The sequence below is a fragment of the Onychostruthus taczanowskii genome, unplaced genomic scaffold (assembly GCF_017590055.1).
Source record: "Onychostruthus taczanowskii isolate IOZ18803 unplaced genomic scaffold, ASM1759005v1 scaffold118, whole genome shotgun sequence".
Lineage (NCBI taxonomy): Eukaryota > Metazoa > Chordata > Aves > Passeriformes > Passeridae > Onychostruthus > Onychostruthus taczanowskii.
Genome location: NW_024498329.1, coordinates 1,159,413 through 1,177,103, shown reverse-complemented (window position 1 = coordinate 1,177,103; position 17,691 = coordinate 1,159,413). Strand labels below are relative to the sequence as shown.

Sequence of the window (17,691 nt, the reverse complement as noted above, 5' to 3'; positions counted from 1 at the left end):
GAAACTTACCAAAAAAAAAAACCCTGCCGAGTGTTTCAAACGCAATGGAAATGAAAAGGGTTTTTTTTCGCCAAAAAAAAAAAAAACCCTACCGAGCGTTTCAAAAGCAATGGAAATAAAAAGGGGTTTTTTTTCGCCAGAAGTGACTTACACTCGCACCCTCCCCAAAGCTCGGTGCAGCCGCAGCAGGCGTTGCCCGGTGCCGTGCCGGTTACGGGGCGCTGCAGCCGCGGCCGCACGGGACAGCCCCCGCGGCCCCGCACCTGCTCGGCCCCGCCAGGAGCCGCTCCCGGGCGGCGGGAAGGGCACGGGGACCGAGTCTGCGGGCGCAGCGCCGCCGCCTCCTCCTCGCGGTACGTGCCGGGAGCTCCTCCGACGGCACCGGCTCCCGGGCCGGGCCGAGAGCGGCTCCCGGCCCCGGCGGNCGCCGCCCGGCCCCAGCGGCTCCCGGCTCCCGCCGCGGGGCCCGGAGGGAGCGGGGGCCGTGCCCTAGCCATGGCCGGGCGCGGAGCGCAGCTGTGCTGCGGCCGCCCTCCGTCCGTGCTCCTCCTCACCTGGCTCTGCGCGCCCCTGCTCGGCCAGCCCGGAGCCTCACACGCGGGTAAGGCGCCTCGGGGCGGCTCCGGGGGTGAGGGTCGGCGGGGCTCCTGGGAAGAAGAGAAGGGTGAAAGGCGCTCCGGTGAGGAGCCAGGAGGGTGTCGGAGGGGAGGGCTCGGCCGGCCGGGGGCTCCGAGCCCGCCTGGCGCTGTGCGGGGCCGCCGGGGATGGAGCGGGCGGTGCCGTGGCCCGAGGGTCTGCGGGCGCCGCTGCCCTGCCCGGCCGTGCCCGGCTGGGAGCGCGGGCAGCGGGAGCGCTTCGTGAGGGGAATGAGGCGGGGTTTTGCGAGCGGGGAAACTGTCGGAGATGGGGTCTCTGCGCGCCAGCTTCGTTTTCCGCGCCATCAACTTTTTCCCCGGATGAGGTTAAGGTAAGGCTGGTGCCGGGTGCGGCGGCGGCTGCTGAGGGAGGATCGCAGGGCTGCGCTGGCTCCGGGAGAACGAGCGGGACCTGCCGAGAGCGCTGTCCCACGGGCCCTCCGGGGCCGCCCCCTCGCACAAGAGCGGGGAAAGTCTTTGCAAAACTGCAGCTTTTCAGGTGCATTATCAGTCTTGAATGCCTCGCATTTCATCACATTACATACACTTTCTAAATGTGTCTATATATAACGCTTTAAAGATCTCGGCTGCCATAGCTTTCAGTTTTTAATCTGCTCACTTCTTGAGAGAAGGTGCGGTTGGGTTTGTGGTGCATGCTCTACATCTGGTACCGAGGTAAACTTGCAGATTTATTTTAATAACTGTAATTTCACATATGGATGTGACTGCACATGAAAACAACCCTCTTAAGAATTTATAGCATGACTCTCTTTAGTTTGGTCGTGCATCATTTCTTTGACTTCAAAAGAGGCAGTCTCATAATTCAATCAGGATTTAACTTTCCGAGTTGAAGGATGTAAAGTAGCGTGTGAAGCTGGAGTGTTTATAGAATTACACAAAGATTAAAGGAGCAAAATCACCTCTCTTCCACAGATTTATTTAGAAACAGTTGTTTCAAAATGTTGCGCTTACATAATTTGTAAGTACATTCCCAAGAGTTTTGCAGACTGTCTTGAAACCATAACTACAACAATTAAAGGCAGACAGAAAATTAATGAAAGATAAATTTGAGCGGTTTTTTTTATATTAACTGAAAATTGAAAAAGTTGGTTGTAAATGTCGTTTATGGAAACATAATGGAAAGGTGTTGATTGTATCAACATCTAGGTTTTCATTCAGCCTACAAATACTCAGTCTGTTATTGCTGAATGTGGTTTAAAAGACTATTCTTTGTCCCAGCATTTAGAAATGTAGTGTTTTTCCTGTTCTTTATGACAGAAGATACAAAATCATTATATTACATTGTATGATTTGTATGACTGCATGGAATTACCTGCAGTCAGGGTAAGCCAGGTTTTGCCTTGAGGCACAAGCCAGCAGTTTTGACTTCACTGAGAACTGATTGTATACAGTGAGGCTAAAGTTTCTTTTCATAACTTGTTTTTTTCTAAAATAAAATTAAATTTTCTATAAGAGTGCTTGTAAATTAATTTGGTTTCCTTCAGTTAATAGTGAACCAATATTTTATCTTGGCTAACTCTGAATTGTCAGGAGAAAATACTTGCTGATTTAAAATACAGTTAAAGTACGTTATGTTCTTGCTCTGAATTTTCAACTAACAGGTGAGACTGGAATGCCCAAATGGAGTTGAGGTTAACAACAACCTCTAGCCTAGCCCTGCTGTGCTGCAGACCTGTGATGGTGTTTCCCTGGCACTTTGTGCACCCAAGTGTTTTCCACTCAGTTTAACAGATCAAATCCTTCTCCCTACCCAACAGGGAGTGCAAACCCTCCTGCTTGTATGGGTTTCTTGTGATTTTCCTCTTTAAAAACTTTGTGCTTCTTGTAGAGGCTCTTAGGGGGATAAATGTGAGCATTGATTCATGGAGAAATACCTTTGTTGATTTGTAGAAGGAACTGTGAAAGGAAATACTTGCATAGTTTCCCATGTTTTAGAATGGTAAAACCCAGGGTTTGTGTGATATTATAGGTTTTGAAATCTCCTCATCTGGTTTTGAGCAATATAGCTGATTTCTGTGAGCTGTAGGATTCTGTGTTCCAGTGTATCCAAGACTGGAATGGAGCTGAGTGGGCAAAGCACTCCTGAGGCAGAAGGCAAGACTGGTGCCCAACATCTGCAGCACCCAGGGCTGCACTGGCAGCTTGTGAGAAGCCCTGGCCTGTTTCTTATTTCTGCAAGGTCTTTTTAACTTACATTTCAGATTTGTGTTTAATTCCATGACACGTGGCCTCTAAATTTATAAATGGTTCTACTTATCAGATTCTACATACTTGTTCTTCCTCGTGCTCCTTGTGCTATCTGCACTTCCATACACCCTTTTTGCTGCTCGCTTTCAGCATTCCTCAATGCTTCACAGTCCATTTTACCGACAGGTCAGCAATCAGTGAAAATGACGGAATGATTAAAAGTGGTACAAAGAGGGATGACAAAATCCTGGATCTGTTACAGGAAGGTCCCCCAGCCTTCAGCGTGACAGGGTTTTCCCCAGGGCAGGCTGGCATGAGGCAGCCTTTTCCCGTGGTGCGGCTGTTGGGCAGGGAGGGGGATCCCAGCTGTGTCTGCGGGAGCTGAGGGGGGCACGGTGTGTGTCGGTGAGCTCGGCAGCAGCGCTGCGGCACGGTCACTGTCACTGCTGCTGGCAGTGCGGCACGGTCACTGTCACTGCTGCTGGCAGTGCGGCACGGTCACTGTCACTGCTGCTGGCAGTCCTGTCCTAGGGAGCACAGGAAGCTCTTTGGCACGTGCTGCTGACTTGGCATGGATGTTCAGAAAGGAATGGTTGGTGGTCCAATTAGCTCTTAATCTAAGGACTGTCAGTTCACATCTATTTCTTGGTTAGTTTACGAACTACGTGCTAGTCTGTTATGGTTACTAACCAAACTTGTACAGGTATTCAGAAATATGTGCCATAATGATACCTTGTTGCTAAGCTGTTAGGGGGTAGTTCCATTCTCCTTTACAACTCTCAAGTTGTACCTTTAACATTTTAAATTTGAATTGAATGTGAGCAGCCTTTGTGCCTCCGTGTGTGGTTAGAATCCCCGCCTGCCACGCGGGAGACCGGGGCTCAATTCCCCGACGGGGAGCCAAGCTGTAATAAACAGGGCCAGGAGATCAGCTCCTTTAAAAAGGCCTTTATTAAGAACAGCTCTTGGGTGGGGAACCCGGGAGATCACACACACCACCACTGCTCCCACAGGATGACCACGAGAGGCCTCAGGAGGCAATGCTGGCTCATAGCCTAGGGGTGTCATCCCGACTGAGTACTCCTCAAGCCATGGTGACAGGACGGAATCCACCTCTGGTCAATGGTGGGTGATTCCCTGTGGTGCTGCCAGTTTAAAACCATAGTTTATGTGCTGGTTTGTTGTTTTTGAGAGAGTCCATACCGTACCAACAGCTCCTCATTAAATTCAGTCCGGGTGCCAGTCCCTCTGGGAGCAGGGGAAGTGGTTCCTGATGGAAAGGGATACAAACACAGGGTAAGATAGTAGCACTTAACAGTGGCAACCAAAGGCAAACATTCAACATTCAACAACAGACTGACACTTCAAATTAAGATCCTATCAACTTCATCAACATTAACTAGCAACTGCCACTCTGAAAAAGAGCTCCCATATCCAGTGTTTCATTTCTCACAGTAAGTACTAAGCAGTATTGCAGTTCAAAATTCCTCACAGTTTCATGTCCAATATATGTTGTTTTATTTTGCTCCTGGTTGGCTGGAGGTTGATGTTCTAATTTAGAGAGAAGGCACAAATTTTCCCAGTAACTTTAAAGCCACCTTTTCCATGCTTGTAGGTGTGCTGATAGGGTTTGCCTTTATTTTTTAAACAGGGGAGGAAAAGGTAGTTCTGGGAAGTTCAGAATGTAATAGCTGGTTTTTCTGACTTCTATTCAGTAAATAGAATAAAGTTAGTATTGCTGCTTTGACTTACAGACATCCTAGTTAAGATGATTGTGATCTTTCTAAATGCTTGCTGTTAATTAAGCTCTTGACTGTGATTGGATTCTGGGCAATTGCTAATGCATAGAAGGAAAAGTAGGCCAAAAATTAAAGACCATGCAGGAAGTATGACTCATGATTCTTTTCAAAGGGTCAGAAGAATCAGTATAAAATAAAACTTTAATTTAATCCATTACTTGTCTTTTCTACCTAATGAAATAATGATGGGAGATCATCTCAATAAATATCCTAGAGTACGGAAGGCAGGGGTATTGTATATATTTGTTCACCTTACAGATTTCTAAGCACATTCTTAGTTGTAGTATGTAGCAGTTAGATTTGTGGATAATGGTTTGTGTTATAATACCCCAGAATTAAAGAATATAATGTTAACTGCGAAGTATGGATATTTTGCAATGTTTATTGTCCTTAGCAGTGGTTTTTGATTGTTTTTTTTTTTTTTTTCTGTAATGGTATATGATTATAAATAGTATATTACTTCTGAATATGCATGTTAACATTACACTTCTAGAAAGTGACCCTTTCCCTTTCCCCATGGGCCTCCTTTTGCACCCAGTAGTGATGCAAAGATAACCTGAAATCATTAACACTCAATTCTGTCAATTAGAAAATGCTTTGAGTTACACTGTTTAAATTAGAAAATGCTTTGAACTGCACTGTTTAATGTATAAGGACCAGTGTTACACCTGCACTGCCATTCTGGCTCTTAGACTCAAGTATTTCACTGGTAATTCTTATAAAAGGAATAATGTTGCTAAATCATATTAAGATGCTAGGAAATTGAATCCCATAATGGCACAGTAAATTACAAAAGTGTTATTCTTTTGTAAAACCCATCTTTTGTTTCTTATCTACAACATTTAACATGTCAGCCATTAGCAGCCCATGTGAAATTTTGACTTGAGAATGTTATAAAGATAAATAGACATGTACATGTTTCATCATGCTATTCCTGTATCTGAGGCCCATGTAATGTTTCACCCAATTTTCTAAATAGTTCTTCCAAAGTACTTTAATAAAAAAGTTTGTTAAATACTTATGGAGGAAGTGGTAGAACCGAATTTTTAAATACAATGTTTTCAAGGTCAAGTGTTTCATTAGAATTTTTACTTAGCCTTTGTCAAAAGCATTCTCCAGCTACTTCAGAGTTTAAAAAAAATTTGAATAATTACTCTGCTTTGTGCATAAACATTTGTCTCCTTTGTGCAGAATTAAAATTTAGGCCATCCAACTTCATATGCGATTTAGGTGCGGTTTTTTGGGGTTTTTTTGTTGCTAAATATGGACTTAGACACTGAGGGGCAGTGAGAAGAGTTTAAGGTGCAGATAATAAAGAAAATGTTGTCTTTGGGAGTTATCACTGAACAGTGCAGAGAGCTACCTTTGATGTAAACTGCAGAGGTTCCCTGACCTCAATAAAAATGAAGACACACAAATACAAGCCAGTTTAGAAGTGCCCTTGAAAGGCTACAGATCTTTTTTAGTACTCTGAGCTGGAGGCAGGGGTGAGTGTTGCTATAATCTCTTGCCATCTGATTTAGTATGAGATTGTACTCCGAGTTGTTTGTTTGGTAATCTTGCTAGTCATAGGTTTTAACCTCTTTCTGTTTTTCTCCAGCCAGCATAGAGACTCTGCTGCCTTAAGCCATTAAAACCTGTTTTCCTCTCTTTACATTTTTTCCGCTTGTCACCAGCTCTTCACAATTTTTTGAACTGATGTTAATACAAGGAGTAACTAAGAAAGCCCTTTGTTGTAATCTTAAAATCATAGACACATGGAAAAGAGACACATGCAGTCTGTGTAACAAATTATTTGAATGGCCATATTAAATAAAATGTACAAGGTAGGGGTGATTACTTTTTTTAGTTTTGCCAAGTCTTAATATACTCTTACTTTTTCCAGCCTCCTCATGGAGCTCTCCTTTGTTCAAGATGTCTTTTCTAGACCAGTTTGCCCCAGTGTATTAATAAAGAGAACAAACTAGAAATATTGAAATGTGTGGATGCATCTGTGATCAGAAAAAGAAAGAAATAATTGAACTATATTGTTAGTGAATAATGGTCATTGTAATAGATCAGTGAGTATACTATAGGTCTGAGTATAAAATGTTTGAAAAATAATCTAAGTATATAAAAGCAGTAAAGAAACATGTCCCCTTTTAGCATAGCAGAGGAGATGCTGTGTTTTAAGAGAAGCTTCATCTGGAAAAAACATGTAACCTGAAGATGCTGTATCGTTGCACAGGAGGTCGTCTTACAGGAACACAGAAATGGTGAAAGTGCAACTTTGCCTCTGCATTGCTTCAAGGTCAATTAATTGAGAGATAATATCCAGCTGCATTGTCAGTCTTAAATTCAGTTGAGAGTTGTAACTGGAGGAGGGAAATGTAATTAATGCTAATATAGAAATGAAGTATTTATGAAATATCAGGCTGAAATATACACAAAACCATTCATAATTCAGGAAATAGGGGTATAGAAATAGAGAAATTAGGTTGTATCTTCAGGAAGCATTCTTTCGGATGTCTGTAAAACGTAGGCCTTGGCAAATCTGTCTATAGTTACAAATAAGAATAAACCCTTGGCTAATGAAGATATACTGAACCAGTTAAATCTATTTTTGGCACTTGTATATTTACAAGATAACGTGTACATGTGCAGCATTCTGTTGCTGGATCCTTTTTGGCAGCAATTCTCATGTCCTGTGAGTTTTTCTGTATCCACCTGAGCTATCTCAGCAGCATGGTGTAAGTTGCCCATCAGTTCTTTGCACATCTCACAAGTCAGAAAGGTTTGTATTTTGAAACAGAAATTTTGTCTTAAAACCCAAATGTTGATTTGGGTTTTAAGACAAGCAGGAGCCATTCAGCAGCATGTTAGTGTAGGGTAAGACTTGTAGGAAAAGGGGTCCTGCTGCTCCCCCTGTGCTCATCCTGTTTCTTATGCTACATTCTGCTTTTGCTGCTACTATGACATTTCAGAGAAATCTGGTTAGTGTGTAAAGCAATAATATTTCTGCTGGACTGCCCCACACCTGCAGTGCCAAAGGTAGGGAACTGCTTTGCTGAGCTCTGCAGTGCTTTGGCTGTTTTGACCAAAGGACCTTTGGAGCCTTTTGCAGCACAGCAGTCACACTTCAATGAATCAATGGGAGCTTAAAACTTGGACTGCCCATCTTAGTTTGTCCAGGCTGCAGTGGCTGCAGTCGTGGCACTGGGTTAGGTCAGTTCAAATTAATGGCTTAAGGGGTGTCAGCCAAGCCTCTGCCACAAACACCACGTCATGGAAGTGTTGGTCAAGTGTTGGTCGTGGAAGTGTTGTGAGCTCTGAGGCAGCTTCAGCAAGTTTTGTGGGAATGAGAACTGATGCCCTATACAGGTGTGACACTACCTGACATACAGCGTAGTCATCCCAGGCAATTCTGAAATCCTAGTCCTCTTCAGTATCTATGAATTGCTGATTTACTGAATGTTGATGGTAATGAACTTCAAGGAGACATTATTTATGCTACCTTTAATTGATACTTTGTTTCCTTTAGCTTGTTTTATGAGAAAGATTAGATACCACCACTGTTTTTGCTGCTTGTATCATTCCTAGTTGAGCTACTTCTGTTATGTTGACTAAATTCACCTCCTCTCCAAACAAAGTAATGTTAATCTTTTAAATCTCTCCTTTATGGATGACTGTCTCTGGTTTTAATCTGTTTATGTCATTCTCTGGTGATTTTCTCCTTCTGATGTATCTTTTTTTAGATGGATGCTGTTAGTGAGCACATGATTTCTAGAGAGGTTGTGCCATAGATTTATGTAATAGCATAATATTTTAAGTCTGCATTTAAAAGAGATGGTGGTGAGCTCCTTTCTTTTGTTTATGCTGTCCCTTAAACTAATGATAATTGTTGCTAGGTCTTTTTTTGGCAGTAGTTCCCTTTAAAATTTCATTGGTAAGTAGTAAAAATCTTTATGTAGAACATGTCAGTGTTTTCTGGTGGTCGTTCTAACTTATCTCTGGGGATTGGAGACCCTTCTGTGCAAGGTGATGTTGTAGTTTGTGCTTCTCGAGGCAGCAGCCATCTTCAGGTCTTTCACAACACCTTTGAAAACTGTTCTTACTCAAGTTATTTAGCTAGACTCACATCTTCCCTTTTTTCCTCCCATCTCTCTATCTTCCCCAAAATTACCCCTTGAGAGCTGTGAAAAAGAGCTAGAAAGGTGCATTCCAGTCAGTGTAACATTAGCATGGGTAGAGAGTCCACTGGTAAGTAGTTTGGCATATGCATCTAAGATACAAAGCAGTGTGAGGGAAAGTGTTCTACAAGTGCAGCAAAATTTATACATGGTAAATGTGCCCAAACATTAGAAGAAATACATTACACATTAAAAATACATTAAGAATGTGAGGGAAAGTGTTCTACAAGTGCAGCAAAATTTATGCATGGTAAATGTGCCCAAAATTAGAAGAAATACATTAAACATCAAAAATACATAAATACATTAAGAGACTGAAGTTTCAAACTGGGTTGCAAGTTATGCAATATACTACAGGTGTGTGATGTGGATGTAGGTTGACAGAACTTCAGTCCCTCATAGGTCAGCTTTCTGTTTTAGAGGAGATCCGTAGTTGCTTGGCACTGGGTAAATGATATAAGAGCTTTTTGCCTGCTGAGATTATCTTAATGTTCTTGAGTCATCAATTTTAGAAGCGTGATGATGGTATGAGGATGCTAATAAAACCAGGTAACTTCATAAAATTCTACTTCCATGACCTTGGGCATGCTTCTAGAGAGAAGGGGATGAGATGAGAAATTGAACTCTGCAAAAAAAAAAGCTGTAACTGTTTGGACACAAGAATGCAGATGTACACTTCTCATTTGAATCAGTGTTAATAATTTATTTTTTTTTTAATATAGCTGTATCTGAACCTTCTTTTATTGCTAAAAGTGAAGATCGTTTGTTTAAGCATTTGTTTGAAGACTATCAAAGATGGGTTCGTCCAGTGGAACGCTTGAATGACACAATAAAAATCAAGTTTGGCCTTGCAATCTCTCAGCTGGTAGATGTGGTATGTAGTAAATAAGTTGTATTTTTTTTCCACTAATTTTAAAAGGAGCATAATTTCATGTGAAATAATTGTGTCTGTTAAACACAATAGATTAAGCATCTTAAATTATTATCTGTGTAATGAAAATGCCCTGTAGATGAATATATAATGTTCTCATATAAACATACATAGTGATTAGAATGCTTTCAGCAGGGTGTTTTGTATTTTAAGGCCTCTGTGAACTAAAGCAGTTATTTCCTATGGATAGATTATTTTTTGTGATATATGCTTTATTTTACAGGATGAGAAAAATCAATTGATGACAACAAATGTGTGGTTGAAACAGGTATGTGTAGAATGCTGATGAAAATTTCTGAAGCTTCATAACTGCAAATCAAAATTTAGGAGAAACTTTTCTAGTTAATGTATATTCAAAAAACTAAGCTCTTGCATGAAATTTATTTCACATAGTATCTTTATATACTGTCCCTGGAAATGATTTAAAGGATTAATTGTGACAAACCTCTTAAGAAAACCATAACAAGGTAAATAAAAATTCACCAAATTAAAAGTAATATGATATGGCATTACATGGCCATTTAATATACCAAGGTGTATATATCCAACCATAAATTGCTGCTTCAGTATGAAAGTTTTCAATCAAAAGCTTTATTAAGAAAAGTATGGTTGGTGTATTCTTTTGTATAATATTTTTGAGGTCTTTTTTTCTGTGGGATATTTGAAATTATTTGATATACATTATTGTAGAATTCCACTTTCAAAGTTAAATATGCTTGCTAGAAGGAAATACTTTTTTCTCTTAAGAATATTTGGGTTTGGGCAGGAAAAAGCCTTAAGCTTTTAAATGTCAGAGTCCAGTGCTAAACTTAATTGCCAGTATTTACTTGGGTAATGCTGCTCACAAATCATTCTTAATTTCACTGAGAAGAATCTTTGCAGATGCTGGGTATACTGACTAGCTTATGGAATTATTTTTGTTTGGGCTAATTCCTTTCTGTTTGTTTATTTGATTTTTTTCCTTTGGCTTCCCATTTCCTTCTTTTCAGTAACTGTAATTTTAGGCCAAGTTTTTATTTTTAGGAAAACTTTGAGATTAGTCAGCAAATATGAGATGGCCATGTGGACTGATGATTCTTTGTGCCCTCTGTAATAGTTTCTGCAGATATTCTTGAAGTTGAACCAGTTTTAAGAGTTGGAACATGATGGAGTTTTTTTTATAATGAAAATGTTTAAATTGCTTCTGATTAGCTTGCAGTCATTGGTATTCATCCAGAACAAGCTTTTTTCAAATTTAATTTATACAATTAAATTACATTATAATAGCTCTTACTTACAAATACATGCTCTGAAAAAGGAACATCATATCTTAAGTTCTGCACAGAAACATTGTCAAGCAGCTCTAATAGCAGAAAACAAATACTGAATGAGGTAACTACGTGCCTGTTCAGCAACTTCATTGTTTTATGCCAATGTTAGTTCAGTTTGATTGTTGTTAATTGTCCTGTTATCTATTTTCATCTGCTATCACCCTGCTGAAATCCACTTTCCAATAATAATGATTTTTGCATCTCACATTTCCACAGGAATGGATAGATGTGAAATTAAGGTGGAATCCTGAAGACTATGCTGGAATAACATCTATCCGAGTCCCATCAGATTCTATTTGGATTCCAGATATTGTGCTGTATGACAAGTAAGGTTTGAATCTTTTCATACAAAATGCATTTACTTTATAACTTTGCTGACCAAACTGCTTCTAGGAGGCTCATGGGATAGATAATGTGTACCTTTAGTGGGCTAAGAACCTGTGGAAGAACTTGCCTCTGAATGCAAATAGACTTTGTTGCCATGTTAAGTGCTCAAATGTTTTGCTTTACTTCTGAATGGAATTTCTAGTCCCTTTGAAAAAGTTACTTCAATTTTGTTGTGTGACTTTCTTTCTTTATTGGAGAAAAATATCTTACACAGTGCTGTCTATAAATAGTGTAGTGTGATGGGAGAGAAGCAACTAATTTATGCTGTTGTAGGTCATATTCAGCATGGAATGAAAGTCAGGTGCATTTAACTGTAAGGGGAGGTTGGGTTGGTTTTGATTTTGTTTTTTCTTTGGAAATTAACAGATTTCAGAAACAAGAACTTTTGAATTAACCTTTCTGAACAACTTAGGTGCATATACAGTGATTTTACATTCCTGACTTGTTGAGTCAGGATAAAAGGCTGTTGCAGTGATTGTAAATTCAAGTTTGGGCACAAGTATTATTTTACCTGTTTCGTGACTCTTTTTCTTCAATAATTATGATTTGGCTAAATTTAAAAGTACTTATTCTCTCTTACTAATAGAAACACCAGAGCTGGGTCATGCTATTAAAAATCAGGATTTAACAGTTGTTTCATAAGTCATTGGGACCATAGAAAGTTGCAGAGATCTCTCCAGGACTTGAAAATATTCTTCAGTCTTCCAAAGTAGTTTACCTATGTTAGGTTCAGATTTGAGGGGAAAAAGTTGGCTATGAAGACAATACAAAATTTTGGCTATCAAGGGATAGACAGCTGAAATGACAATAACGAAGCATCATTTCTTCTTTAAATGCATCCCCACACCCCATTGTAATTGCCTGCATTTATCTCTCTTCTTTCAGTGCAGATGGACGTTTTGAGGGAACATCTACAAAAACTGTGGTAAAATATGATGGCACCATTGCTTGGACTCCACCAGCAAACTACAAAAGTTCTTGTACTATTGATGTAACATTCTTCCCCTTTGACCTTCAAAATTGTTCAATGAAATTTGGTTCCTGGACTTATGATGGCTCGCAGGTTGATCTAATTCTTGAAGATTATGATGTAGACAAAAGAGACTTTTTTGATAATGGAGAATGGGAAATAGTGACTGCAACAGGGAGCAAAGGAAACAGGACTGATGGATGCTGCTGGTATCCTTTTGTTACATATTCATTTATAATTAGACGTTTGCCACTTTTTTACACTTTGTTTCTCATTATTCCTTGTATTGGGCTTTCATTTCTAACTGTCCTTGTCTTCTATCTTCCTTCAAATGAAGGTGAAAAAATTTCACTCTGCACTTCAGTACTGGTATCTTTGACTGTTTTTCTTCTTGTTATTGAAGAAATTATTCCATCATCTTCTAAAGTTATCCCACTCATAGGAGAGTACTTGGTGTTTACTATGATATTTGTGACCTTGTCCATTGTGATCACTGTCTTTGCCATCAACATCCACCACCGCTCCTCGTCCACACACAACGCCATGGCACCCTGGGTTCGCAAGATATTTCTGCACAAGCTGCCCAAGCTGCTTTGTATGAGAAGCCATGTCGACAGGTACTTTGCTCAGAAGGAGGAAACAGCAAATATGAATGGATCAGAATCATCCAGGAACACCTTGGAAGCAGCTCTGGATTCCATCCGCTACATTACGAGACATGTGATGAAGGAGAACGAGGTTCGCGAGGTGGGTGTGTCGGTCCTGCTGCGCTGATTTTGTGCAAGTGCAGATTAGAAAACCAAGTTGCATATTAAAGATGTGCTACAGATTCCCAGCTTTTGTACTTGGCTGTAAGTTGTGTAGTTGTTTCCACAGGGAAAAAAGTGCAAATATGGTACAATCCTGAGACTATTTGGCTGATACAGTGCAGTATTTGGGGTCTTCAGAAGTCTTTTGCTGTTTTCTAATAGTTCTTGTCACTAGTTACACATTGTGAGACACTTGTCTGTCACAAGAGCATGTACTGTAACTGTTCCCTACAGCACTGCTGAGATGACAAGAGAAGGAGCTCTTTTTCACTTTAATGTTGTACTCAAAGGCTGTCTTGAAAAGTGCATTTGCCTTATATTTTCCAACTGTATACTGCCAATACTTATCTTGCAGCTTTCAATTTCAAGTAAAAACAGTCTGAGTGCTCTAACTTATATTAGTTTAAATACAGGCTATAGCCATATGTTGGCCATTTTGTGCTCAGATGAAACATGGACTCAATGACTTTCTAAGTGTTCTCTCATACCCTTATTTGCCCTAAGTTTTATCAAAAGATGTCAGAGGCTTTTTTTCAGTGTCAGAGTGTATTTGCACTCTGAATTATCCTTAATGAATGCTTACAACATTTGTGTAAGTGCATTAGAAATCTGTTTTCTTTACATGCTCTTTAAGCTAGCTCCATTGGTACATCAGAGACTTAAATGCTACTTCCAGTCTAATGTAGAAGTTTGTAGAAATATAGAAGTTTGTGGTGCACTGTCTGTTCCTGATGGCAAAGCCTGAGGTTCTTTCAGTCTATATGGGAATTGCTGTCTTCAGAAGGCTCTGGTTGCTGAGAGTGTGTTCTCCCATACAAGACTTGGAGTAATGTACCTCCTCTGATGTGCCTTCTCAGGACTTGATTCTGACATTGTCACAAGGGATGTGGCCTAGATTTTTAATAAATGTATCTGCTGTACTGTTAAAGCAGCATCTGCATTGTATGAACAACAGAAATATAATAGTTTGCTATTAAATACATAATTTCCTGTAAATTAAGCGTTGACTGTGAGTGACAAGTAGTAAGTATTTTGTTTTTCAAGTGTAATGTTGTTACTGTAAACCTTGGAAATTAATATACAGCTGTCTGGGGATTCGGCTGTTTTATTATTACTGGGCTCCAGAGAATGCAAGCTTTAATTGTAAGAGTTGTTAATAAACACTAGACAGCTAGTGCTATTGTAGCCTTACATCTTAGGAAGCATTAGGCTTGGGAAACATGGATAGCTCCAGTTCAAATCCAAGACAATTGTTTGGCACAGTTTTAATTTGCTTGCACAATTAAATCTGCAATACCTGCAAAACTGTGCATAGATGTGAATAATTTTATCAAAAAAGAAATCAGTTTTGAAACTAGTGTGAGTATTCTCCCCAGTATAATTCTTTGCAGCTTTCAGCAATTGTTTGTAACACAACTGCTCTGTACTAACAATTAAAAAAAAATTATTTACTACTTGGCAGGTTTGGTTTTGGTTTTCTGGTTAGTTTTTTTGTTGTGGGCTGGTATTTTTGGTTGTTTGGAGACTTTTTTTACAACTTTTGCTTCCAACTCCTCCTTGGCAATTCCACGTTGTGATGTCGTGTGCCATGTAGCCTGCAGTGTGTTAGAAAATGGCAGGCCAGCCTCATCTCTATAGATGAGGATGTTTGGTGCTTCTCAGGGTCAATTTCTGCATCAAAATCTGCATCTACATAGCTGATCAATCTTCACAGAGGGAAGCTTGCTTCAGTTCTAACTCAAAGTATAATTATAAAATATTGTTCCAGAGGGTTATCATAGGGACATGGTTGGGAAAAGTGTATCTTGAGATAATTAAGATTTGCAGGATGTGTTATTGTGTTTTTGCCTGTTCTTGCACACACTGACCAACTCATGTGCTCTCTGTGTTTTAGGTTGTTGAAGACTGGAAATACATTGCTCAGGTGCTTGATCGAATGTTCTTATGGGCTTTTCTTCTGGTTTCAATAATTGGATCACTTGTGTTATTTATTCCTGTTATTCATAAATGGGCAAGTATAATAGTCCCTACCCATATAGGCAGTACAAATGCATAAAATATTTTTGGAGCTATGTCCTATTGATCTGGCTCTAAATTTTGCAGTAGCTCTGTTTCCATGCATGTTCTTTGTAGGTATGTTTCTGGTAGAGTGAAAAAAAAGTCCAGAACTAGAAAATTAGTTTTATCTTAAAGCATGGCATTCCCAGGACACACAGAAGTCAGTCTGCTTATTGCCAGTCTACTGAGTTACTGACAGCCAGGTCAGGATTAAAAGAACCATTTCAAGTCATGGCATGTATGATTTATCAAAAAAGCAGACACTGACACCTACTGTGATATAGAAGGATTTCAATTTTTTAATGATGATCACTGTAGTCCAATTATTAAACTACTATATCAATTGTTATACTGAATATTACATATTTGCAGTTATACAGTAGAGTTGTTTATTTCAATTTAGAATACAAAGGTGAATTTTCATCACTTCTCTTCAGTGTGTTGTAGAAGTCTGAAATTTCACCAGAGTAATTTAAAATAATAAAAATATAAGTTAAACTTCCTGTGTATCTAATATACAACTAAGAAAAGCAATTTGGCCATGTTTAGCCTTTATAAATTTTCAGTGGAATTTGCTGCTAAATTTTAAAGCTTGATAATTCTGTGATACCAACATGAGCATTTAATAAGCCTTAAAATGCCTAAAGCATTGATGTCTCCATCAGCTTTGGAAAGAAAGGCAAAGGCAGTTAACTGAGTTCCCAAGGTGCATAAGTGTTCTAAGGGGCTGGAACATTCAGATTTCTTTACTCTTGATGAAGAATTCGATACAGTGTGTGAGTTTACAGACATGTTCATTATTTCCTATATCTGGGTGTTTCTCAGAATTAAGATTTTTAAGCACAGGCAGAAGGAATTTGTGGGGCATCTTTCTGAAGGAAATGGGTTATTAATTACTATGCTGTGGAACCAAATGGAGATGATTAATGATTTTCACATTTGTTTAATTGAACTTAAGAGAGATACCTTGGATTAGTTCTTTCACTTTAAAAACCATGTGTAACTCTAAGCAGCAAGGACTTAAGAGTTTTCTGTATTTCCTTTTGCCTAAAATCACTGAAAATGAACTTGCAATTTTCCAATTATTCCATTAAAATGCATTCTTTACACTGATTCCAATGCCACCTTTCTTCCTTTCTTAAGAGTTTTATTTCTGGAAAAGACTCTAAAATAGTTGGGTATTTTCCTACACTAAAGTTTTTTCAGTGTTGTTCATAATATAATTGCATCCTGTAGGCCTAATACAGGAGTAGAGCAGGCGAGAGCAAATCTTAGGAAGTTTTTGTTTGCTTAAATTACTACATGAAATATAACATGTCTAGGTGAGAAGTTTTAATGTAAACTGTGGTATCTTCAATAATTTAAAGTTTTTATAGTGATTATAAATTTGAACAACAGATATGTATTTCTCCCATACTCCCTCCCAGATCTCCTTTAGAAAAGCCCTGCATTAATTATAATAGTGATTACTTATGTCATAATTTATATATAATTGAATATTTATTTCAAAATATTTTAATCTGCAAGACAGTCTTAGTTTTGTGTAGCTTTAAAGGCTCACAGGTAGGGAAATTATATCAGGCAGACCTTTTTATTTCCTTTTTTTATAATAGCAGTTACGGATTTACTCTTCTTCAGTTACACAGTTACATCTGACATTGAATATCCATGTTTCCTCTATTCCCATCATAACTTGCACAGTGAATTTGCAAAGATTATCTGTTTTAATTCATTAATATAAGAGCTTTAACTTCCCAGTATTACTGAGGTTAAGCAATGCATCAATGACTTTCTCTGTGTGCAAGTTGCAGAAATACTTCAGATTGCTTGTTTCCTCTTCAAATACACATTTCTTTTTAAAGTCTTCCATCGGTTTGAATTACTGAAATTTATCTTACCTGTAGAGGAAGCAAAGTGAGTGCAACTGTAGATTAGATATATATCTCATTTTTTTACTCTCCATTTCATCTTTTTCCCCTTGTTAAATGATGTCTCCAGGCTGCTCAGTTACATCATGATGGGCAGCACATTGTCCAGTGTAGTCACTCTCTCTATTATAGTAACTCACAGTTTTTGCAAATGCATGAATTTCTTTTAGTGACTTCTAGTCTGATCATGATAGATTCAAATAACACAGCTGACACTGGAATCCTTGGGGTCTTCTGCTTATCAGGTGTGTCTGAAACAAAAGAATGTTAATATACTCAGAAGCATGGACTTTTACTTCTGTAACTTACTGCTGAATGTATTGAACTGTAGGTAATACTACCTTATCTAGATCTCTGTCACTTGCTCAAAATAAATGAAAAAAAAGGCACAGTTTTCAACAGTTTGATTATCTTTATTTTCATAAATGTTATATCACTTGATACACTGTATTTCCACAAGTTTTCAGTTTGGTACAGAGAGAACAAT

General features: G+C 39.1%; 1 protein-coding gene across 2 annotated transcripts; it reads left to right on the top strand.

Moving 5' to 3' along the window:
* The first annotated feature begins 435 nt into the window (after positions 1-435).
* On the top strand, positions 436-17,598 carry CHRNA5 (cholinergic receptor nicotinic alpha 5 subunit). Of its 2 annotated transcripts, none has more exons than XM_041427664.1 (6): positions 436-601; positions 9,534-9,685; positions 9,966-10,010; positions 11,269-11,378; positions 12,325-13,147; positions 15,113-17,598. In XM_041427664.1, exons 1-6 carry the CDS (start codon positions 496-498, stop codon positions 15,272-15,274), a joined length of 1,398 nt encoding a protein of 465 aa, XP_041283598.1. In that variant the 5' UTR covers positions 436-495; the 3' UTR covers positions 15,275-17,598. The 2 variants fall into 2 exon arrangements, with proteins under 2 accessions (XP_041283598.1, XP_041283597.1); XM_041427663.1 differs by having other exon boundaries at positions 12,325-13,156.
* Positions 17,599-17,691: the final 93 nt, after the last annotated feature.

What these genes read in the sequence shown, in the direction of transcription:
- CHRNA5 (XM_041427663.1), top strand. Translation starts at nt 496, where the DNA reads ATGGCCGGGCGCGGAGCGCAGCTGTGCTGCGGCCGCCCTCCGTCCGTG. An exon ending in GCCCGGAGCCTCACACGCGG is followed by an intron (nt 602 to 9,533) that starts GTAAGGCGCCTC and finishes TTTTTAATATAG; the next exon opens with CTGTATCTGAACCTTCTTTT. An exon ending in CAAATGTGTGGTTGAAACAG is followed by an intron (nt 10,011 to 11,268) that starts GTATGTGTAGAA and finishes ACATTTCCACAG; the next exon opens with GAATGGATAGATGTGAAATT.